General features: G+C 39.8%; 1 protein-coding gene across 3 annotated transcripts in view; it reads right to left on the bottom strand.

Moving 5' to 3' along the window:
• Positions 1–21,868, bottom strand: part of SLC17A5 (solute carrier family 17 member 5) — a 48,602-nt gene extending 26,734 nt beyond the window's left edge. Inside the window, exons 1-7 of one of the 3 annotated variants that reach the window (XM_032864357.1) lie at positions 21,664–21,868; positions 13,830–14,026; positions 11,864–12,097; positions 8,797–8,884; positions 6,800–6,886; positions 5,893–6,011; positions 1,053–1,211 (exon numbers count right to left, since the gene is read on the bottom strand). In XM_032864357.1, coding sequence (XP_032720248.1) covers positions 1,053–1,211; positions 5,893–6,011; positions 6,800–6,886; positions 8,797–8,884; positions 11,864–12,097; positions 13,830–14,026; positions 21,664–21,757 — 978 coding nt within the window. In that variant the 5' untranslated portion in view covers positions 21,758–21,868. Of the gene's footprint in view, positions 1–1,052; positions 1,212–5,892; positions 6,012–6,799; positions 6,887–8,796; positions 8,885–11,863; positions 12,098–13,829; positions 14,027–14,785; positions 14,937–21,663 lie in introns of those variants that run through there. The other 2 variants (XM_032864358.1, XM_032864359.1) reach the window with 2 other exon arrangements.
• Between the last annotated feature and the right edge of the window lie 2,363 nt (positions 21,869–24,231).

Below are 24,231 nucleotides of genomic sequence, written 5' to 3'. Positions count from 1 at the left end.
GTTTCAGGAGGTTTTTCTTTAAGATTTTTTTTTTTTAAGATTTTATTTATTTATTTGACAGAGATCACAAGTAGGCAGAGAGGCAGGGTGGGGAAGCAGGCTCCCTGCTGAGCAGAAGCCTGATGCAGGGCTTGATCCCAGGACCCTGGGATCATGACCTGAGCCGAAGGCAGAGGCTTTAACCCACTGAACCACCCAGGCGCCCCTTTTTAAAAAGATTTTATTTATTTATTTGAGACAGAGAGTGGGGGGGCACACAAGCGGGGAGGAGGGTCAGGGGCAGAGGGGGAAGCCGACTCCCCACTGAGCAGGGAGCCCAATGCAGGACTTGATCCGAGGACCCTGGGGTCATGACCTGAGCTGAAGGCAGACCCCTAATAGAGTGAGCCACCCAGGCATCCTAGGAAGGCCCTTCTTACACAGCTTTGCAGTTACAGCCTGCCAGTGCATGGATAATGCCTCAGAGCAACCTCTGCTCAGGAAACTCATGGCTTCCAAGTTCTCTCAGCTGCCAGCAGAGCGCCCCCACCAGCCCTTGGAGAAGTGATGATGGGTATGCTTGAATTTGTCATCTGATATCCTAAGACCTTTATGGTTAAGGGGGATACCTACTAGGGACTACTAAGACCTTTATGGTTAAGGGGGATACCTGCCAAAAGATGCCTTGAATCAAGAACACACACTGAACAAAGAAGGTACAACTGTGAAGCAAAAAGAGCAGTCTCTAGATTCAGTAGGTGACTGTAAAATGGAAGATACAAAATAACTGACTTTTATATGGGTAAAAACAAATTCTGTGTGCAGTTTAAAAATGTATTTTTGGGGCGCCTGGGTGGCTTAATGGTTAAACGTCTGCCTTAGGCTCAGGTCATGATCCTGGAGTCCTGGGATTGAGCCCCACATCAGGCTCTGGGCTCGGCGAGGGGTCTGCTTCTCCCTCTCCTACTCCTCCTGCTTGTATTCCCTCTCTCGCTTTCTCTGTCAAATAAATAAATAAAATCTTAAAAAAAAAGTATTCTTTATATCAGAAAGAGATCATTACTTTTTCTTACCTCTTGAACATTGAACCTTAGGATCTCCTTCATGTAAGTAGGCAATAACGTCAATAAAGTATAAAAGGTCCAGTTGTAAGAAAAATGTGCAACTACAATAGCCCAAAGAGGCGATGATCTTAGCATGGGTGTCCATGGCACTGACTTCTGTGAAGAAAGCTGAAAAAAATAACAGGCACTATTAGTATATGTTATGTTTATATCCATACTTTATCAGCCAAAATTCCGTCTGGAACACATTACCAGCCTTGATTAGTAAGTTCCAGAAGCCTTTTTTTTGGAGGGGGTAAAGATTTATTTATTTTAGAGAGAGAGAGAGAGAACAAGAAGAAGGGGGAGAGATTGGGACAGAGAAGCAGACATCCAACCTGATGCGGGGAAGATCTTACAACCCTGATATCATGACCTGAGCTGAAATTAAGACTTGGGACACTTAACTGACTGAGTCACCCAGGTGCCCCAGTAAATTCCAGAGTTTTAAACCAACTCTTTCAAAATATTAAACAGCAATAGGGTTGTCCATGATTCAGGTTGAAAGAAAAAACAGGAATGTAATCTTATAACTCCTTATGAATGTCAGAATTCACTTGCAGTATTAATTTCTCCATCTATAAAATAGAGAATAGTTTCATAATAAAATTCAGAGGTTGACATAACGGCAAAGGAATGAGACTGCAAGTCTATTAGAATTCCTATTTCACCATCCAATCTTTACTCAATTCCAATGACTTATAAGAAGGTCGCAACAGAATGTTTGTTTATGCGGCATCTGGAGCAATGGTCTTCGAAGTAGGGTGTAAGCACCCGAGGGGGATGTAAGATGACCCCTCGCTGTATGGAAGAACATTTTAGAACTTTTTTTTTTAAGATTTTATTTATTTGTCAGAGAGAGAGACAGCACAACGGCAGGCAGAGAGAGAAGAGGTTCCCGCTGAGCAAGGAACCCAACAGGGCACTAGATCCCAGGATCCTAGGATCATGACCTGAGCTGAAGGCGTCCCCAATTTAGAACATCTATCTATACTCACTTTTATCCTAAAGAAGAGAAACTAAACACCATTAATATTTAATAACTAGGTTGGCCCTGGAGTATGTCACACAGTCATATACTGTATCATCTCCCCGGTTCGAAGGGGTTGACGGTGTCCTCACTTGTCGGCTTGCCCTCACAACTACAACACAGTACAGTTTACCCCCACCTTTTTAATTGGGTTTGTGGATTTTTTTAAACCAGTTTTAATGAAAACAAATCTACAAAACTGACACTGTCTTCAAAAGATTCTAACAGAAAGTCATGGAAGAGAATTCTAATAACACAGGCTCACAGGAACACTAAGACAACAGTGGAACTGACACTTGTCCTCATCAGTCCTTTGTCAGCTGCCGCACCCAGCAAAGTCACAGTAGGCTCATCAGATACAACACAGTCAACACTGCTCCCATTAAACATTATTATTACCAATTTTTAAGCAATAAAAAGTTTTTCCCATTGAAATTCCAAATTCATGTATACACTGCTTATTTCATTTTATTCACTCTTCAAAAAGTCTATTTTTAGACATGTTTTATAATACACGTAAGTACAGTAGTACCTGTAGATAATGATGAATAAATATACGTATATTGAGTGTTAACCCCCACCTTTTAAGTGATGCATGATTAAGAAACATGAATCCACTGGCCTGGAGCATCAGATTATTACATTTCCTATACACTGAAGCTCTGTGGTTTCCTTCTCAAAAGCTAATACAGCCATTTATGTTTCTGCCTCCAGGGTTCACGATTATTTTAAAGAGAGGAAGAACTATTATAAATCTTCTTGTGCCTTTTTTTCCCTAGGGACTTTTTATCTGACTTGGTAGATACACTTTTGTGTTTTTCACTCTGTATCAAAGATGTAGGTGATTTGGGGGAAGAGGAGGAGAGGGAACTTTTATTTTGATACAGCAGCATATATCATATTGAAATTATGTGCACACATGTCTGTCTCTCTCTGGAGATCACAGGTACCCCAGGAACCATGTCTTGTTCATTTTCTTTCTTTCTTTCTTTCTTTCTTTTTTTTTTTTTTTTTTAAGATTTTATTTATTTGATAGAGAGAGAGACACACACAGCCAGAGAGGGAACACAAGCAGGGGGAGTGGGAGAGGGGGAAGCAGGCTTCCCACAGAGCAGGGAAGCGGACATGGGGCTCAATCCCAGGACTATGGGATCATGACCAGAGCTGAAGGCAGACATTTAATGACTGAGCCACTCAGGCACCCCTCATTTTTTTTTTTTTTTTGGTATTAATTTTTAAGTGCTCAGTGCCTGACAAAGAACCTAGGACATGGTAATTCTCAAAAAAAAAATGTTTAAAGAATGAATGAAGTTCAGCGGATGGTGTACATTTCTTAGATTTTAGATTCTTAAGATTTCAAGATTTAAAGGTGGAGCTTCATGTAACACATCATTATTATTTTTTTTTTTTTTAAGTAAATTCTCTGCCCTATGTGGGCTCAAACTCACAGCCCTGAGATCAAGAGTCTCATACTCTACCAACTGAGCCAGCCAGGGACCTTTATCTTATGACATTTTTAATCACAACATCATCTGGCTTAAGAATGCAGTTTGGAATTCTATGAAACATAATCCTCCTAACTCGTCTAGCTTCTGAGTATTCCATTTTCTGAAGTATATGGAAAAACAAATTAACCTTAAGTTTGGATAAGCGACAGCTTTAGACACATATCGAGGTAGAGAAAGCAAGCTTTTTAAAAAATCTAAATAAACTGGGGCATCTGGGTGGCTCAGTGTGTTAAAGCCTCTGCCTTCAGCTCAGGTCATGATCCCGGGGTCCTAGGATTGAGCCCCGCCATCGGGTTCTCTGCTCAGTGGGGAGCCTGCTACCCCCCTCCTCTCTCTCTTCCTGCCTTTCTGCCTACTTGTGATCACTGTCTGTCAAATAAATAAATAAAAAAATTAAAAAAAAACTAAAGAAACTAAAAGTTTTCATAAGTCCATAAAAATAGTAATAGAAAGGAAGTAATGAAATAAATAAGCTGTTACCATCAATGCTGAGAAAATGTGACAAGACATATCAAGTTTCATATGGCAAGATCTCACAATGCATTACATTATTTTTATCTGTCCCTTAGGGGTAAAGTGGGTCACTCATTTGATCAACATCACAGAGGATACCAAGTGAATAAAGCAACTTTATACTATATTGTGACTTTTTTTCTGAGTTTTTGCCAACCTGAAGACCAAGAGGCGCCATATTCCTTAAAGTTCAGCAGCTTGTAGAGACATTTGTAGCAAAATTTAAAAACTTAAAAAGAAAGGTGAATAAGTCAATATTTAATTGCTGCCCGGTTACACTATATATAAAAACTGAAAATATCAATAATAACAACTTAATGGGTAAGAAAAGTTTTTTTTTTTTTTTTAAAGATTTTACTTATTTATTTGACAGAGAGAGAGAGATCACAAGTAGGCAGAGAGGCAGGCAAAGAGAGGGGGAAGCAGGTTCCCTGCAGAGCAGAGATCCCGATGTGGGGCTCGATCCCTCGACCCCGAGATCATGACCTGAGCCGAAGGCAAAGCCTTAACCCACTGAGCCACCCAGGTGCCCCAAGAAAAGTTTTAATATAAAATATTTTGTTCTTAAATGAATAAAGTCACAATGAAGGCATTAAAATGCTAAAGAAGACTGAATACATTTTAATTTTTCCTGATTTTTTATGTTCTTTTATTCCCTCCAAAAGACAAATATTTTATTTCCATGACTTGAAGATTTACACTATTAAATTACAACAGATTTTTATTTCTGACATGCTATTGTGCTTAATTAAGTGATAAAAATCTAGCTTTAATAACATATAATTCTTTTCCAAGGATCTACTCTAGAGGAGCAAACAGGTAAGTATATATCATACTATAAGTCATAACAAATGTGCTGTTTTCCTTATTATATCACACGCATTTAAAATATAGATAAGGGGTTGGGAGAGGGGAGAAAAGAAAAGAGAAAAATAAATAAATAAATAAAATGCAGATAAAAATACTGGTTTTCTAACAACTAACATTTTATTTTCTATTAATTAAGAAGACAACCTTAAGACGCACCGATAATCATTATTCTAGAAGGTTTAGAGCAACTTATGGGGTGCCTGGCAGGCTCAGTTGGTAGAGCATGCAACCCTTGATCTCAGGGTGTGGGTTTGAGTCCCACATTGGATGTAGAAATTACTTAAAAAAAAAAAAAAATTGAGGGGGCGCCTGGGTGGCTCAGTGGGTTAGGCCGCTGCCTTCAGCTGAGGTCATGATCTTGGAGTCCTGGGATCGAGCCTCGCATCGGGCTCTCTGCTCAGCAGGGAGCCTGCTTCTTCCTCTCTCTCTGCCTGCTTCTCTGCCTGCTTGTGATCTCTCTCTGTCAAATAAATAAATAAAATCTTAAAAAAAAATTGAAGTGACTTATGAAAGTAATTTTTCATGAACTTAATCTTAAAAGATTGGAATTTCTCAGATAAAACAAACCAATACTTCATCTATTTCATTTGCCTGGTCTCTACTTTGCCCAGAACATGCACAATAGAAATATCTGTTTAAAAAATTGGTACCTCACTTCTGAAGAAAAAAAAGTTCTGAAATTGTTTTAAAATGTGCCAAAATAGGACACCTGGGTGGCTCAGCTGGTTAAGTGTCTGCCTTCGGCTCAGGTCATGATCCCGGAGTCCTGCATTGGATTCCCTCCTCTGCAGGGAGTCTGCTTCTCTCTCTGCCTCTCACCCAGCTTGTGCTCTCTCTCTATCTCCCAAATAAATAAATAAAACAAAAAAAAATGTGCCAGAGTCCATACCTGATTTTTTAATGATGAAAGAATATATTCTTTTTCATGGCGGGAGATTGTCTTGTGAGTTTCTGGCGTTTCGCTAACGAAAAAGATCCATAAAATAAACCAAACGATGCCAACTATACCTGAAAACGGAAAATAAGTTAAATAAAATCAGAATACACCAACATCAATTTTTACATGTCTTGAAAAAATTATGTAATCATTAATTGTCAAAGTAAAACTGGTTTCAGCTTGGTGTTGATTTCAAGTTCTACTCATAATTTCCTAATGGGATACTTGCTATTTGTATTATTTCCTATAAGTTTTGAATAGAACAACTTTAAGCATATGACTCTGCTTATCAGAGTCTACCAGACAAACATTTTGAAAAATAAATTTTCACAATCTATTATTTCCACAGATATCTGTTTTCACTCATTGGTTTTTGTTTAGAATGCAGATGTATTTCCTGCATGAAATGTCTACATGGCAATCTAATTTATTAAAACATGTATCATCCTGCTAATGAGATTGAGAAATGAAAGGCCCTGAGACTGAATAAAAAGAGAAAAAATTAAAGCTGTCAAGTGAGGGCATCCTACTTTGCTTGAGAAAAAATCTTTTCAAAATATAAATTTTTATAATAACCAACACTGTAGTTTTTGGTAGTGAGTATAGCATTAAAGTCTTGGATTCAACAGCAGTTTCTATTGAGAAATATTCCAAAATTAGTATCACATCATAAGTCAACTAGATCATTTTAAGCAAATAAAGTTAAAAAACAGATTTTCATTAAGTATTTTAGAACTTTGTGGTTTAGGAGTTGGTAACTTAGTGAGTTGGAATATATATTTTTAACCAGTTATTAGACTATTAATACATTTTGGATTTGTTACATTATGATTTAAGTTAAATTTTTGAGTAAACTTACCAAAAAGGTAGAAGACATAAGTCCAATTCATATAGAAACAAATTATTCCAGAAAGAGGAAGAGAAATTACTGTCCCAAGCTGTGCTCCTAGAACAACGATAGAGACTAGGTAAACTTTGTAGAGAGATGAATGAGGGGACTGGTCTACTGCTTAAGGAAGATGGGTAACAGATTTTCTCAAGGAATCATTTACTAGAAAACCCACAATATGTAAGACATACACATTAATTTGTAATTACATTAGTTACAACTATGTAGCTATTGATGAATTAGAATGCATCAATCAGTATAGGACCTATTATAACATGAGCTAGTCAATGCCACATTACTAGTAAATGAAATGAAATGCAAGTGTTTGGGGAACGGTTCAAAGATGGTCTCTAAGCCTGATAAACATAATGTACTGCAGTACAACTGAGGAAATAAGAATGAAGCTTTTAGTAATCTAAGTTGCCCAAAATATATTACAAAGAATTGTTTCAGATAAATAAATAATGAAATTCATTTTAATCACCAAATAGAAGACAGCTTAGTAGAGAGAGTGGCAGTTAAAATAATGAGATGTTTTTTCTGATGTCAAGTTTTAGAGGAGAGAAAAATAAACAAGTAATTATTATGGGCTAGAAAGGGTTAAGTGTCACAGAACAGTGTGGAAGTTCAAATATGGGATGGATGACCTTTGACTCCCACAGGTCAGGAAAAGATATAAGAGGCAGCAATAGACTTTGAAAGATGGGTAAGATTTTTGTCCCATAGAAACAAGGTTAGGAAGAAGACAGAGAGGCAGATACAACAGGACGAGTAAAGGAGTGAAGTAGGGAAACAGAGAGTGGGTTTGGGAACTTTGCTTGGGTGAAGGAAAGGAAGAGAGGATAAAGGCTGGAAAACTATGTTGGATAGTAACTGAATATCTACTCCACTTCAGGCACACTCTGTGTGCTAGGGATTAGGCTAGCTGCAACGAAGTAGTGAAGACTAAAGAATCTTGACCCCCAGTTGGAGCGTAGACCTCACTCAATACGTAAGGAGGAAGCATAGGTAGTACCTGCTCATGAACTTATATCGGATTTCTCATGTTGATCTTTACATAGCTGTAAGAACCACCTTCTTAAAATGTAATTTGGATCATGTCTCTCTTTTGATTAGACACCTCTGATGTCTCCCCATTGTATTTTGGAGAAAAAAACCACAACTAAATTTCTTCCCGTGGCCTGTAAAGCCTGATATAATCTGGCTCTTGTCTATTTCTCCAACCTCATCTTATTCCATTCTCCCCTTTATTCATTAAGTTCTAGCCACCCACCGTGGTTTTCATTTCTTTGAACTCTTATGTTATTTCCTGCCTGAGAGCCCTTGTACATGCTGTTCTGGTTGGCTGGAATGCTCCTCCTGCTCTTTGCATGGCTGGTTCTTAGCCTGCAGATTTTAGCTTAAAGGTGACTCCAGAGAGGTCTTTCTCAACCACTGTATTTAAAAGCAGACAGGTCCAAAAGTTTTCATTCAGTGTGTGATCTAGTAAAATTATAATTCACATATAAAGCTCACGCTATCTCACCCACTGATTAAAATGATAGCAAATAAATGCACAGAAAAAAGATGTATGAAGAGGGGCTGAGAGTTATGATATGCTCATTAGACAATCAGATTAGAAATCACAATTTAAGGACAAAAGGGTTTAACTTTCCAGCTGTTGGAACTTAAAAAAAAAAAAGAAAGAAAGAAAACCATAGCATTCTTTATATAAACATCTGAACAAGCAACATGTTTTGAAATAAATGATGGCAGATGGAGAAAATGACATTAGTCAACGAAGCCACATTGCTATATGTTTTTGGGCCAAAGAGAAAAATTAATAATAAAATTATACCTCCAAAATTTTATTTTTCACCGAAAGGAGTATTCTGACATTGTTTGGGTGTGAGCACATCTTTTTTTATCCAAGGCTGATATATACCTAACAGATTATAGCAAAGTTTTTACAAGAATAGTTATCTTACCTGCATATGAAATGCTAAGAAGCTTGCTTCTCTCAAGAGGGGGAGCCCAAGAAGACCACATGGCATGCATAGCTGGAAATGTAACACCCTGAGGAGGGGAAGAAGATATTTCCACTGAAATACAAGGTAGTTTTGTTAATGTTTTAAATCCAGTTGAGTCTTTTGTTGTAAGAGAGATTTCTGCATAAGAACCACACCAGAATTGGGTTCCGCGAGGTGAGATGTTTCCACAGTGTTGAGTGAAAGTACCTTATAGTGAAGTACTTCCAAAATCTGAACAAAGATCTGTGGATTCTGTCAAGTGGCTTGAGGACTACAAGGTAAGGATTTATAATAAATCTAAAAGAATACACTGCGTGATGACGTAAAGGAATCCCTCTCAAGGCCAATTTTACTCATTCACTTTATTACTGGCCTGAATGAAATGGGAATATTACTACCAATATATAACTTTAAAAAAATGCTGAGCTAATACTTTGGGATACTGGAAGAAAATTCAAATTGACCTTAATCAGTAAGAAAAATTGTCCTACAAAAAACCCCGATGAATTCAATTTGAGTGTATATAGTCTTTTTTTTTCTTTTCTTCTTGGTGATAACTAGCTTAGTAAATGCCAGTTACTGATATGAAGTGGCAGTGGAACGGTAGAGGCAGGAGGGTCACAGAGACTTGGAAGAGGAGGAGCTGCTGGAGGAGAGGTGGGAAGGAAGAGAGTTTGGTGGATTCAAAGCTGTGGATTCACAGCTGTCTTTGGTCACTCACTAACTGTGCAGTCTAACAAAGATTAGTTAACCTCCTTGAACTTCAGTTTCTTTATCTGTAAAGCAAAGATAATTCTCCCTATCTCACATGATTGTTGTAAAGCTAAAGGGTGCCTAGTGCTATTATTAACAGAGACAAGAATAAAAGCTTTAACACTTTGTACTTTCTGCTGATTCCTTTAAAAACAAAACAAAACAAAACAGAAGAATGAAAGACAGAAATACCAGTGGAAGGCAAAAATGATTTAGGCAGGGGAGCCTGGGTGGCTCAGTCAGTTAAGCGTCTGACTCTTCATTTTGGCTCAGGTCACAATCTCAGGGTCATGAGACGGAGCCCTGTACTGGACTCTACACTCAGTGGGGAGTTGACTAGAGATTCTCTCTCTCTCTCTCTGCCCCTCCTGCTTGTGCTCTCTCTCTCTCAAATAAATAAATAAAATCTTAAAAAAATGATTTAGGCAGCATTGCAAGTTGATACGAATCTGTATCACAGGAGAACAGAGATCACTACAGAAGAGAGATGAAGGTGTGGGGAAACGTCCACAGAAGTTATGTTGTGAAAAACTTTATTATAAAACCTTAGGGGCCCTGTGGGTATAATTATGGCGAGTCAGATGCTAGAGATGAAAGATGCTGACCTAAGTTTATGGATGAGGTAATGTACATGTGATAATACTGGTGGAACAGATAAAGACAAAAGAAGAATAAACACAACTTAAGTTCTATTCAGAAGTAACACAGTTACTTGAGATAACAGTAGTAATACAATCAATATACTATAATGCTAAATTAGTGACATAAACAGACAAGAAGCTAACATATGGGAATACATTTATTTTTATTTTTATTTTTTTAAAGATTTTATTTATTTATTTGATAGACAGAGATCACAAGTAGACAGAGAGGCAGGCAAAGAGGGAGGGGGGCAGGCTCCCTGCTGAGCAGAGAGCCCAATGCGGGGCTCTATCCCAGGACCCTGGGATCATGACCTGAGCCGAAGGCAGAGGCTTTAACCCACTGAGCCACCCAGGTGCCCCATTATATCGGAATACATTTCACAAGGAGATTCAATATTGGGATCAGAGAAAATACACTATAGTTAAGTATATTTTATTTATGTAAGAAGAGGAACCTGGTGATAAGGGGGTCATTTTTATTTTGTAGTCACAGGAGTTTGTTAAATACAACTCTAGTTGATAAGGACAAAATAAGAATGCTCAGATGAGTGATCAAAGCTTAAAAATAACAGTACTTGGCAATTTCCAAAGTATTCTAGCAATCATTATCACATCTGAGCTGTGACTGAGGAGGGGGCAGGTATTTTAGTTCCAGTTTTAAAAATGATGGAACTGAGGTCTAAAGATGAAGGCTTGCATCAGGTTTCACTATTAGATGCAGTGGAGTTAACTATTCAAACTCTGATCTTATGACTCCAGTCAGTGTTTTTCCAGCACAGCATGATATACTGCTGCCTAACATAAACTTCATGCTACACACCAAACCCAGAGGTCACTATTTCGGTTGGGTCAAAGTTATGTTAAGAGCAAAATAAACCTATGTCTCAGTTTCACAGGTAGAAGCTCAAAGTCAGAAACAAAAAGAGACCATTATTTAAAGATTGAGGTACCGGGGCACCTGGGAGGCACAGTCAGTTGAATGTCCAACTCCTGAATTTGACTCAGGTCATGATCTCAGGGTTGTGGGATTGAGACCCGTGTTGGGCTCTGTGCTGGACATGGAGCCTGCCTAAGATTCTCTCTCTCCCTCTGTCCCTCCTTCTTGCCTCTCTTCCTTTCCTTCTCTCAAACAAACAAATAGATACATACTATGAAATGCAAAAGAGAAGTGTAAAGGAAAAGAAAGATAAGAATTAAAATTTCCAAGTGATAAAAATCTTAGGAGGAAAGGAAAAAAAAAGATAAAAATTGATAACTCTCAAAGCAGCAGAAAGTTCATAAGAATCACAAAACTAAAGAAAGATAGTTATATAAAATGATAAATTATTTGTCTCTAAGCTAGGGAATCAGAACAAAGAACAAAGAGGAAGCTCTATGAAAAACAAGCAGGGAGCCCAATGTGGGGATCGATCCCAGGACCCCGAGATCATGACCTGAGCGAAGGCAGATGCTTAACTAATTAAGCCACCCAGTTGTCCCTAGATAATCACCTTTATAATTAAAAAATAAATCCCTATTATCTTCAAATGTTAATTTTTGGTTTATATTCATACCAAAGAATGATATCTTTAAGAAGGGAAAGTGGTACAGGGTAAGAGGGAAAAAAAAAAAAGAGAGAAAAAAATTACCTCTCCCAATCCTTCTAGTGCCCTGAGTACAATGAGGGCTCCAACTCCCAAATCTGCAGCAATGGGAGTGAACAGGGTAAAGACAGCAGTGCCAAGGATCCCAAATCCTAGCAGCAGTTTCCCCCCCACTTTGCTGGCAATATATCCTCCAGGAATCTGGGTGATGATGTAGCCATAAAAAAAAGAACCGAGAATCCATCCTTGAGTTTCCGCATCCCACTGGTACTTTTTACCCTATAAAGAGTAGGAGGAAAAGAAACAACATTTTAAGACCTTGACTAAAGAGCTCTTTGTCTAACTGGCATGTTAGTATATATAAATATAATTTTGAACCACTGTTTTAGACTGAAGAACTTGTAAACTTCTACCAGGTAGGTGAGTCACCACAGCACAGGCATGCAATTTCTAGAAGTGAACAGAAAGTGAAAGCCATAAACTTCAAGAAGGCCCATTATTTTATGAAACTAGGCTATAGGATGAGTTGTAGAGGCTTTGTAATGACCATAACCAAGAAAGTTCAAAAAAGAGGCACAGATTCAATCCAGAAATTCTACCAAAAAGAATATTGTAGTGGCTGAGCTGGGCTTTGGAGCCATGGCTGGGTTCAAGACTAGCTCTATTACTTACTGGATTTGCGATGTGGGAAGATTATTAAATGAAAAAGGCCTGACACACACTTAACTGTTCACTTAATGTTGGTTATTAGCATGCACAAATATAGTTCATTAATATCTCCCTGATTCAGAACAAGTAATTGAACAAGCACACAGAACAAGACAAAAGAGCAGGTATTTAAATCAAGCCATAGACTTCATGTGGATAGATGTCTTTTAATTAGGAGCAGCACATTGTAAGGTCATAATGAAGATTTAGTGACTCATCTGACATCTTTAATTCACATAGTTGTATCACTGAGCCAATGTGTCAAGAACCATGTCAGGATCTCAGGATTTCTTTTTACTGGTCATATAAGGCAGATGAAGATAACTAGCTAGATCAACAAAAGCATTTGCTAAATGAAAGATACAAAGCACCCCTCTAATTATCCTTACTTGAAGTAGCAATTTGTGGCTTATCTATAGGATTCTTGGACTTCATGAAACGTCTGTCCAGCAATTATAAGTCACAGGCTGAAGCAGGGAAAGTGTGTGATGTGTACTCAAACATGTATTCAGCAACATTATTAAAGTCAAATAAATTTTTTTTTTTTTTGGTAAGTCACTATTCTGTATGCTTGCTTGTTTGGGCAGAAACCCTCTCCTGAGCTTGGATGCTCTTGTGTATAAACGGCAGAGGACACTAACCCAAGTGCTATCTCGCTCCTCTGTGAGCACTGAAAATGGGTGATGATATACTCATAAAAAAGGACTCTAGCCTTTTCTCCTTTTCTATCTTCCTGTGTTAGCAAAATAAAATACTTAAAGTATGCAAAACTCAATTCTGAACAAATGATGAACACACAATTATCAATTCCACTGTAACGTGAAGCAAGCAAAGTGCCTTAAGCAGCTTAGGTTAGGCATGTGTAAACTTTGGAAAAGAATGTCCTAAGAAATTGACCTGTTCTTATTCTTTCGCTGCAGATGACCTAAGCTTTCTTGCAACCATAATCTTTTAAGTAAAACAGCTATTGCAGAAGAGTCCCATAAAAACTATTCAGCAACATCAAAAACAATCAAATTTTCTAGTACGCTAAACAGGTTTTTCCAAATTATCTTCAAGGATGGTTGGTATGTTTATAGAGGAAACCAAGAAACTACTTTTCGAACATATCAAAATATATTACACCAAGCAGCAGTAGCTGTAGTTATATTACTGTTCAACCAGTTGCTGAAAAAAGCACAAGAGAAAAAGATTCAGAGCTTCTGAAAATAAAGTGTTTGTGTTTTCTATAGGATTAAGAAAGAACTTTAGATACTTTTACTCTGACGTTTTTTAGGATTAAGATTGCTTGATTAGCACTTACCGTTTGATTATGATGAACTTTTATGGGAGCAGAATGTTCTGCACACTCCTTAGAGGTTCTGTTATCTTCTAAAGTTGTATTTGAATCTACCATATCCACTAAGGCAACACTCAGATTGACACGTAATGCATAGAGAACGAAGAAACCGAAAAAAGCCAAAAGTGCTAAGTTGTAGCGAGCAGAGCAGCATACTGGAGCTGAAATAAATATTGGGGGACAACTTTCACTAGAAGAATAACTTAGATGATATTGTCTAAATTACTAAAAAGGGTACTTTTTAGAAGTACACAAATTAATAAACCATGAATATTCTTCTGGGGCTATTTTCAGATTAAGCATAACTAAAAACATTTATCAAAGAGAGTTTGTTTTCGGTAGCTGTAGTTTTGATAAGCATTTACACATGAGAGCCTGAACTATAAGACAGTTTCTTAAAACATGAAGGCAATAGCTTTATCAACTTTGCTCAGAAAAATCTCCATTACATAGGTGCCTCAGTGGCTCAGTGGGTTAAGGATCTGCCTCTTGATTTTGGCTCAGGTCATGATCTCAGGATTGTGAGACTGAGCCCCCCAGTGCTAAGCCTGCTTGAGATTCTCTCTCTCTCTCCCTCTCCATCTGCCCCTCCCCCTCCCCTTGTTCCCCTCCCCCCGCTTGTATGCACATGTGTTCTTGCGCTCTAAACGAAAAGAAAAGAAAACTCCATTACAGAGTCAAAACTGAATCCCTAATCCCTGCCGGTTGACAAAGATTCAAGAAAAATAGTTAAGGGGTTTAATAGCATCATTATTTCTGAAAAACTATCTAAAACATGGCCAATCAGTATACAGTACTCATTACAGCAAAGCACTGATACTGGGGACTATGGGTGAGTAGCCATCTCACTGTAATTGAAGCCCAACACAAAAAGTTTCTTGCCAAGGCTCACATGAAACCCCTCTTGATAAATTTCTTACCTTGAAAAGTATCCTCGGAGGCTGGGTTTGAATCAGAAACCATGATTAGTACTTAAGGCCCTCCTAATCTAAATGTATTTAAGAATCCAGAAGCAAACTTGCAGAATCTATGACAGTTGCAGCATCTGTGACAGTTGCTCAGTTGAACATGCTTAAAGGGCCCACATAAAAAAGGAAGTAAGTGAACGTAACACAAAGATTAAAAAAAAAAAAAAAAGAGGAAGGCGGAATTGGTTGAAGGAACCAATGAAAGAAAGATCATGCAAGAGGAGGAGTTTTGATCTATTTTTTTTTTTTTTTTACCTTAATTGGGGCGTATGCACATTAGTTTGTCTTTTTCTTCCTTTGCTGAGGTGTAGCATTGGAGAGGGGACAGGAATTTAGGAAGTTAAGGTTGAGTGATCCCTTAGTGACAGAGAGAGAGCAGCTAATCCAGGGTTTTACACCAGTGCAGGGCAAACACTGAGTGTCTGATAAACAGCTGTCAAAAGATACAAACGTCTATTTTACTTGGTAATGACAACCTGGAGTTAAATACATGTACATGAATATATGTATGCTCTTGTTTAGTAATGACCTACTAACACTCCATATGTTTGTGTTTTTTCTCCTACTCAGGAATCCTGGTGTTGCACGGACCCAACCTCAAGCAACAGGACATTTTTCCGAGTACAAAGATCTTATTACTGATTCAGACTGAAGTTTAATGAATATGGCATAACTGTACTAAGGGATATATTAATGTATTATGATCCACCTCACTTTTCTAGAAGCCCTCACACACTTTTTTTAAAAAATAATTTTATAAAAAAAATAATTTTATTTACCACAAATATAGTATCATAATTTATGACAAAGAGAGCAAGAGAGCACAAGCAGGGGGAGCAGGAGAAAGAGAGGGAGATGCAGGCTCCTGGCCTAGCAAGGAGCCTGACAACAGGCTTGATCCCAGGACCTTGGGATCATAATCTGAGTCGAAGGCAGATGCTTAACCATCTGAGCCACCCAGGCGCCCCTAGAAGCCCTCACACATTTAACAACTGCAGTCAGTTTTTCCTCTGTGTAGGAATTACATCATTTACCAGAGAATTTTTCATTTGGCATTCTCGACTCCTTTTGGAGGAGTACAGCTGTTAGAATTATGGCACCACTGCCAAAGTAAGATCTTGACCTATGAGAACTGTATTTCTTTTAATTTTTTAAAACTTAAAAAAAAAGATTTATTTATTTGTTTGACAAAGAGAGCACAAGCAGGGGGAGCAGGGGAGGAAGAAGCAGACTCCTCACCAAGCAGGGAGCCCAGTGTGGGACTCCATCCCAGGACCAAGGGATCATGACCTGAGCCAAAGGCAGACACTTAACCGATGGAGCCACCCAGGTGTCCAGAGAACTGTATTTCTAAGGCTCCATTTATGCTGTCTCTGTTACCTGAATCTAGATACATTTGCTCTCTGCTCTAACCAAATGGGCCGCCGTCTAGGTAAAAGACTTTTGGATAGTGTAAGGCACTTTTTCTTTATCATCTGCTCTGTGTGGGACAATAATACTTAGAAGTCTGGCGGACTCATAATCTTGCCAAATTAGGCCACCATAGTGTTATTTGGAGTAACTTGGAACAAGATCATTCCAGATATATGTACTGTCTGCTTTGTCAAGGTACTATTGACAAAGTTCATTATGTCTTTCAGCAGAGAATGACGGTTGGTAATTTACGGTTTCAAGAGCTTCTCGGGTTGCCAGTGTGAAGATTACAAAGGGGGAGGAGTGCGAATGGTGGTGGAAGATATAGACTCAGAAAGATCATTTATGGGACTGTTGTTTTCCTGGGAAGAGATGAAGGTGGCTTAAAGTAGGATAAAGCAGAGGCAATAAGCAGAATGGGCAGATTCTTTTTTTAAGATTTATTTTTTTCCTTGAGAGACAGAAAGAGAGAGTGTGCGAGCAGGTGTGTTGGGGGAGGAGCAGAGGGAGAAAGAGAAATCCTCAAGCAGACTCTCTGCTGAGCGAGGAGGAGCCCTGGGGCTCAGTCCAGACCCCATGAGATCATGATATGAGCTAAAATCAAATGTCAGGTGCTTAATTGACTGAACCATGCAGGCACCCCAGAAATGGGCAGATATGAGATAAATTTAAGAAGAGAACTGACAGGCCTTGCCTACATATTAGATGTGGGAGTAAGTGAAAGGGAGGGTTGAAGTTACTAGTAACTCAATTCACTAGTCTAGACAACATTATTTTATGCCATTCTGACATAATGTTATTACTCCTCTCTATCATATTTGCAGTTACCTTATTTTACTGTTTTCAGCTTCTCCCCATGTGATGCCTGATTTGGACTATGAGTTCATACCCTATGAAGATGTGGGGCAAACAGCCTGATATTACTTGATAAATTGACCTATAAGTTATGGATCAGGCAACTATGACTTTTTGGGGCAGAATCAATAATCAGAAAATAAAAAGCCAAGATAGATGTCACAAAGTATACAGCTATGAGGTTGTAAGAAATATTACAAATATTTGGTCACTACTTTATACAAATGGCTGTTACTTACGTATCAGTCAGAAAATTTTTTTTTCAAGAAAGCATGGTGATAAGACAAAATGTGCCCGTGAATCTGGATAATGTTTGAAATTGGTCCAACAAAAGAATGCTTGCATTATGAAGAGAGAAAACATCCATCAAGCATCCGTGAAGGCTGAAGTCTGGTTGAAAGCAAAATCATGCTTGAGTAACGAACAGAGCACCCATCAAAACAAACACAGTTTCTAAACTATGGTTTAAATTTAGGAATGTGGAGTGGGTGTAGTTGAAAGAACACAGGCTAATTTAGAGAGAAGCAGACCTGGGGATGAATCTCAGTCCTGAATCTCACCGGCTGTGTGTCTTTGGGGGAAGTTACTTAATCGTTTTCATTCTCAGGGCACCTGTGTGGCTCAGTGGTTGATCTTCTGTCCAGCTCTTGGTTTCGGCTCAGGTCATGATCTCGGGGTCCTGGGATGGAGACCTTCATTGGGCTCCCTGCTCAGCACAGAATCTGCTTTTCTCTCTCCCTCTGCTCTTCCCCCCCACTCACATCTTCTCTATCTCCCTCAAATAAATATATAAATAAAATCTTAAAAAAATAGTTTTCATTCTCAGGTTTCTTGGCTCTAGAATGAGGCAAACAATAACCACCTTACTCGGTTGTGGGTAGATTAAATGAAATACTTTCAGGCAGTTATGGCAAGCACTCAGCACAAGTGAATTCCTTTCCTGTTCACCCTGGAGAAAGTTATACCAGTAAGATAAAGTGCTATAATATATGTGTGTAACAAGGGGCAAAAGAGTCACATTAAACTGTCTGTGTGTATGTGTGGGGGTGGTGGTGGGGCTCGGGCTCAGGCTCAGGGAAGGCCTCTTGGAGAAAGAACATTTATACTGAGTCTTCATCCATGAGTAGGAAGTCACCAGGCTTTGAGAGTGGAGGGGTAATTGTCTGGAAGCATCATCCATGTGGAATAAGGAAGAGTCAATCTCATCAATTAGCACATGAAAAGAGAAAATAATAACCCCTTGAGGCAACAGTGAGGAGTGAGAATGATATGCCCAGAAGGCCAGGTTTCTATTGAAGCAGGGATGTGGGTGGAGGGAAGGCTGGAAAAAACCCTAGAATTCCGGGCATTTACTCATTGTGGAAGGCTTTGACAGTGAGGAGAAGGAAAGAGTACCGAATAATGAGAGGATGAGACTGGAAATCCATGGTTAGGAGCTCTGACCTACATAGATGGGTGATTTTTCCTAGAGGAGGATGGGCACTGGACGTAGTGAGCCACCCCCCAGCCCAGGAATTGCATTAAAAAAGAATTTCCTATTGGGGCGCCTGGCTGGCTGAGTTGGTATAGCGTGTGACTCTTGATCTCGGGGTTGTGAGTTCAAGCCCCATGTTGGCATAGAGATTACTTAAAAAAAAAAAACTTAAAAAAGAAAAAAGATTTCCTATCTAACATGAATACAATATGCTTTGTGTTTAAAATGGTAATATTCAACTGTCTTACTCTTCCTTATGGGTCATTAATTCCTGATAAATCCTTATGTATTCTTAGCTCCCAAATTAATACCGTTTATGTGAAAACACCAAATTCCATTAAAATGGATCCAGTTACTACTGGTTATCATAACATGACTCAATGATCCAATGATCCAAGACCATTAGCGTTTGTTCTGTAATATAGTTGCTCTCTACCAGCACTCCATATCTTATATTTAAGACTATATTCACACAAGAAGTATATTTGTGAAACTCAGTGCTCATATAACTAAATCCTGAATGTAACCCCCAACAGAATAGTAGAGGCAAAACCCAAAACAAACAAAACACCTCTCCTCCATCAATGAAAAGAAAGCACAGAATGACCTATATTACAAGCTAGAAATCACAAGTTCCAATACAGTGAGACCATGAAGAGTGGGGACAATATTTTGCTGTGTCCAGCTTCTCCGAGGAATGCAAAATCCAAATGGTCTTCGTTGATATTAGTGATAATAATAATAGTAATAGTAACTAACATTTACTATACGCCAAACTCTTCTAAGCACTTCCTATTACCTCATTTAACCCTCACAATAACCCTGTAAGTTAGGTATATTATTTTCCCTGATTTATTTATAAGGAAACTATAGAGAGCTTAGATAATTGCTAAAGCTCACACACCTAGTTAGTAGAGGTGGGCTTGGCAGTAAAGGACTCTGGCTCCAAATCTATGCTTTGTCTTTAAACACAAAGAAATATTTTAGAAGCCTTAAAACTGAATTTTTCCTAACACAAATGAGCACATTCTTGGAGCAACAGTATTTTGAAAATCCTCTTGATCAAATACAAGACACATGTCATTCATACAAAAGTAAATGTTCACCTGGTGCAAAGTATAAGGAGTGAAGAATTTTTATGCGTGGGTGGGGACGCTTTGCTCTTCCTTGCTTAGTTCCCTCCCTTCTTCCTACCTAAATTAGGTATACACTTATAGATAGATATATATAGATATATACCTATATTTTATATAGGTATATATCTATATTTTATATAGATATAGAAATATCTATACACTTCCTATTGTTCATCAGTGTTGAGCCTCCCTTTCCCCATCATTTTGGTGCGCATGTCTGAAACCCACCAGGCTGAGTAAAAGCACATTCTCGAGGGGTAAACCATATTGGGTTACTGAAAATTCCATCATATTATGTCAGCCTGAGAGGCATTAATTCTTACACTAAGGAAACATGTTAATTTTAGCTCTCTTAGTAAAGAAACACTACGTATAATTTAAAACCATATCCTCATATGCATGGTGCAATGGGGAACTCTCAAATTTGTAACAGATCAAGTAAAAACAATTAAGTGCTTTTCAAATATGAATTTCTCAACTATAACACAAATGTGGCCACATACAAACTTGGGGATGTAACCTCTGCGGCCCCTGGTTTCTGTGTATAAAATGATGCACCACCAGATGGTGGTTAGTTTCTAAGGTCTTTTTACTACTGGAAAATATTACGACCAACATTTTATCAGCCTTTCCTTCCTGAAAATCAAAACTATACACTTAGGCGTGGATAAGGTACTGCTATATGTATTTTCTCAACTACAACAGAATATATATATATATATATATATATATATATAGTCCCCAGGGAATATTTTGATTATGGCCTTTTTTTTTGTATTTCCATACTAGATTATTTTACAGAAGAAGATTTTAGAAATCTAACTGTATGCCACAGAAAAAAGCTCAGTTTATGGAACTAAGTCCAACTTCCAGGTGGAACGTATTTACAGTATTTACACTGTGCGTCCTCTAAAATAAGCTCCCAGGCTGCCGGATGGAGAACTTATGTTGTCCCATCTACTGCCACCATCTGGTAATGTGAAAAACAAATAAAAAAAGATACCACAGGACGATCCTGTTCTTGGGTCAGGAAAAGTCAAATTTCTAATTCAACTCTGTTTCTCCTGCACTCATCTTTGAAACTATAGAATGCGTGCAGACGGATTTGTTCTTTAGTTTTAATGACTTTTAAAGAAGTTCCATTTGTTAAAGTACTAAATGGAAATATATCTTAATTTCTCCAAATTCGGGGAAGATACGTTGTGAAGTACTTCCTTTTCTATTTGTGGCAAGACCTCTGGCAAATCATCTTAGAGCTTTATAGCTATTCTATCTTGAAGATAACTGTTTTCTGACTTGAATCGTAGACTGCTATGATGTCACCGTAGACTACCATATGGAAAATAATTCAGGATACTCTCTGGCTTATGCAATAGTTTTCCTTCACAGACGCACAAATGTTGACCTCCGTCCTCTTCGGTTTCAGCTCTCGCCCAAGGGGCTACCAGATTTCCAGCCTGCGGACGGCAGCTGCGGAAACTGGCGGCGGTGACGGGGAGAAAGAGCTACCAGCTCCGTCCAGCCCTTTGCCCACCGATCTGCAGGTTTCTCTACCAGTCTGCTCTTACTCCGGGTCTTCCGCCCGGCCCTTTGGCCATTGATTTACAGGTTCTACTGCAATACATTCTTGCACGGGGTCCTCCGCTCGATATTATCGAAAATTGCCAGGAGCCCAGCGCCCGCGGCGCCCAGCATCTCCCGCCCAGACCCCGCGGAGCTGCACCTGCCGAGGCCCCACCCGAGCCTCCAGTCCGGCCCGGCCTCCCGGTCTCCGCCCGACCCCAGAGCGGCGTTTGGGTACCGGGGCAGGCGGGGGCTAAGCGGGGCGCTGAACGGACTCCCCCTCCTCGAGTTCCCTTCCTCAAGACCCCTCACGCCTAAGCAGCCCTGGTCCCATTGGCAAAGCGCGGGTATCCTGGCCACCCCCGCCCTGGGACAGCTCCGAGGCTCACCGGCTTCCACCCGCGGAGTGCTCTGCAAGAGGGGCGTCCTATCTGAACCCTCCTCGCCATCGCTCGAGGCCAGGCCCCGAATCGGGGACCTCATGACGTCTCCGGGAAGCAGGAGCGCGATACCGGCAGAAAGGAGAGCCGGGGCCCGACAGCCAAAGGCCGGGGCCGCGCTGGCGGGGCGGGCTGGCGGCGCTTGCACCGCCCCTCCGCTGCGTTCTGTCCCCGCAGTCCCGCCCAGAGGCGGCCGCAGCGACTCCGCCCCCGCCGCCATCTTAGATTCGGGCAACTGTGGAGGGGGTGGGCGGGGGAAGGCAGAATTCCGGGCGTTGCGGCCTGGTGGGGCGCGGTGGGAGTTGACTTACCTCGCCCCTTGGGTTCTGGGCATGCTAGATCGCCGTCGTTCCGAGGAGCAACGCTCTCCCTCTTGTGCTCCCTTGTAAAGCGTAGGGGCTGCCCCTCCGGGATGAGTGGGACCGTGGAGGCGGCTGCGAGGACTTGAATCCCGTAGAATTAAGGGGAGGGCTCGAGTCGAAATTGGGAAGTAGATGGTGTGTATTTGACGTTAATTTATCAATAGTAAACTGTCATGGATATTAGCAATCCTGGTATTATCTAACCGTAACAGTATATTGTTCACGTAGTTTTTGCGAAGGAAAAACACTAAATGGAAACATACTGTTCAGTCCTAGGAAATGGCTTATTTTGTGGGTCAAAAAAGAAAGCCAGTACTGTCACTTTCATATGCTTCAACCTACAGAGTCCTCTAATCTGTGTGTGTAATGTCCCCCTAGGTCTGGTTCGAATAATAACTTCTGGCATATGCTGACTGAGAAAGGAAAATGGGCCAGTCTGTCTTGGCGGGGGGATGGTTGGGGAATGGGGCGGTGGGAATGGGACAGATGCCGGCCTGCGGTCCTGACCGCAGGCTTCAGTTTGGCTTTATCGTGAGTAATGGCGACCTGGAGATAGGAAAAATAAGATGTGGTAGGTGCCCTTGGGGATCTCACTGCAGTCGGGAAGACTCACGGGACAGTAATAAAAAAAAAAAAAAAAAAAAAGGTCAGAAGCTTGGTGAGGTCCACATGGGAACAAATGGGTGGGTTACTGTCACCCAGCACAGAGGGTGGGGATTTCTGAAGGCATCCCTTGCTTCCCCAAATCAATAAATGCTAGGAGAGTTATCAAGTTAAAATAACAACAAATCAAGCCATGTTTCTGAGTTAGTGAATTTACCATGAATATTTACAGTTCTTTAAGGGGGTTGGGGGAATTCTGGCCTTTTAGAAGTATTCTACAGCAATGCCACTTAAACTTGAAAATGGGTGAAATCACCCAGCAGATCTTTTTAAAATGCAGATTCGGATTTACCAGGTCTGGGGGGACAGTTAATTTTACATGTCAACCTGGAGGGTGTGTTTGGATGAGATTAACATTTAAACTGGTGAACTCTTCCATAGCATGGGTTGAGTTTACTCAATCTAAGGCTTGAATAGAACAAAAGACCTCCTTCCCAACTAAGGGGGAGTTGTCCAGAGGACTGCCTTTAGCCTTCATTTGCAGCTATGTGCTCTCCTGAGTCTCTGGGCTGCTCCATCACACTGCAGATTTGACTTTCCAGCCATCATAATTGTATGAGCCAATTCCTTATATAACTTTATACACACACACACACACACACACTCTCTCTCTCTCTCTCTGTCTCTCTCTCATTCTTTTGGTTCTGTTTCTTTGGAGAACTCTAATACATCTGGGATGGGCCTGAGATTCTGTATTGCTAAGAAACTCACAGGTGACCACATTATGAATAGCAAATTTATAGAAGACTTGGACCAGGGAATAAAGATTCTAACAGATTTGAAAAGATTTAAAACTGGAAGAGATCCTTTTTTTCTTTTAATACACTTTTTGTTTTAAGAGTTTTAGATTTATGTGAGAGTTGCTGAGATAGTACAGTGAGTTCTCCCTACCCTTTACCTGATTTAACCTGTTAAGATCTTACAATAGTATGATACATTGGTCACAACTGATTAGCTAGTATTGATAGGTTATTATTATTATTATTATTTTTAAAATATTTATTTGTCAGAGAGCGTGAGCACAGGCAGACAGAGTGGCAGGTAGAGGCAGAGGGAGAGGAAGGCTCCCCGCTGAGCAAGGAGCCCGATGTGGGACTTGATCACAGGACTCTGGGATCATGACCTGAGCCAAAGGCAGCAGCTTAACCAACTGAGCCACCCAGGCGTCCCTTGATAGGTTATTATTAACTGAAGTTCATACTTTATTTAGATTTCTTTAGTTTTTACCTAATGTTCTTTTTGTGTCCTAAGATCCCATTCAGGATGACACAGTACATATAGTCTTTGTGTCTTCTTAGGCTCCAGTAGACTGACAGTTTCTCAGACTTTCCTTGTTTTTGCTGACCTTGGCAATTTTGTAGAGTATTGGTAGGTTTTGTAGAAGGTCTCTCAATTTGGGTTTGTTTGATGTTTTTCTTATAATTGAATTGGGGTCATGGTTTTTCGGGGAGAAAGACCGCAGAGCCAAAGTGCCATGCTCATATAATTTCAA

The sequence above is a fragment of the Lontra canadensis genome, unplaced genomic scaffold (assembly GCF_010015895.1).
Source record: "Lontra canadensis isolate GAN:19392208 unplaced genomic scaffold, GSC_riverotter_1.0 scaffold27, whole genome shotgun sequence".
NCBI classification, from domain to species: Eukaryota; Metazoa; Chordata; class Mammalia; order Carnivora; family Mustelidae; genus Lontra; species Lontra canadensis.
Note: the sequence above shows the minus strand (reverse complement) of the source record. Positions and strands in the feature narration are given on the sequence as shown.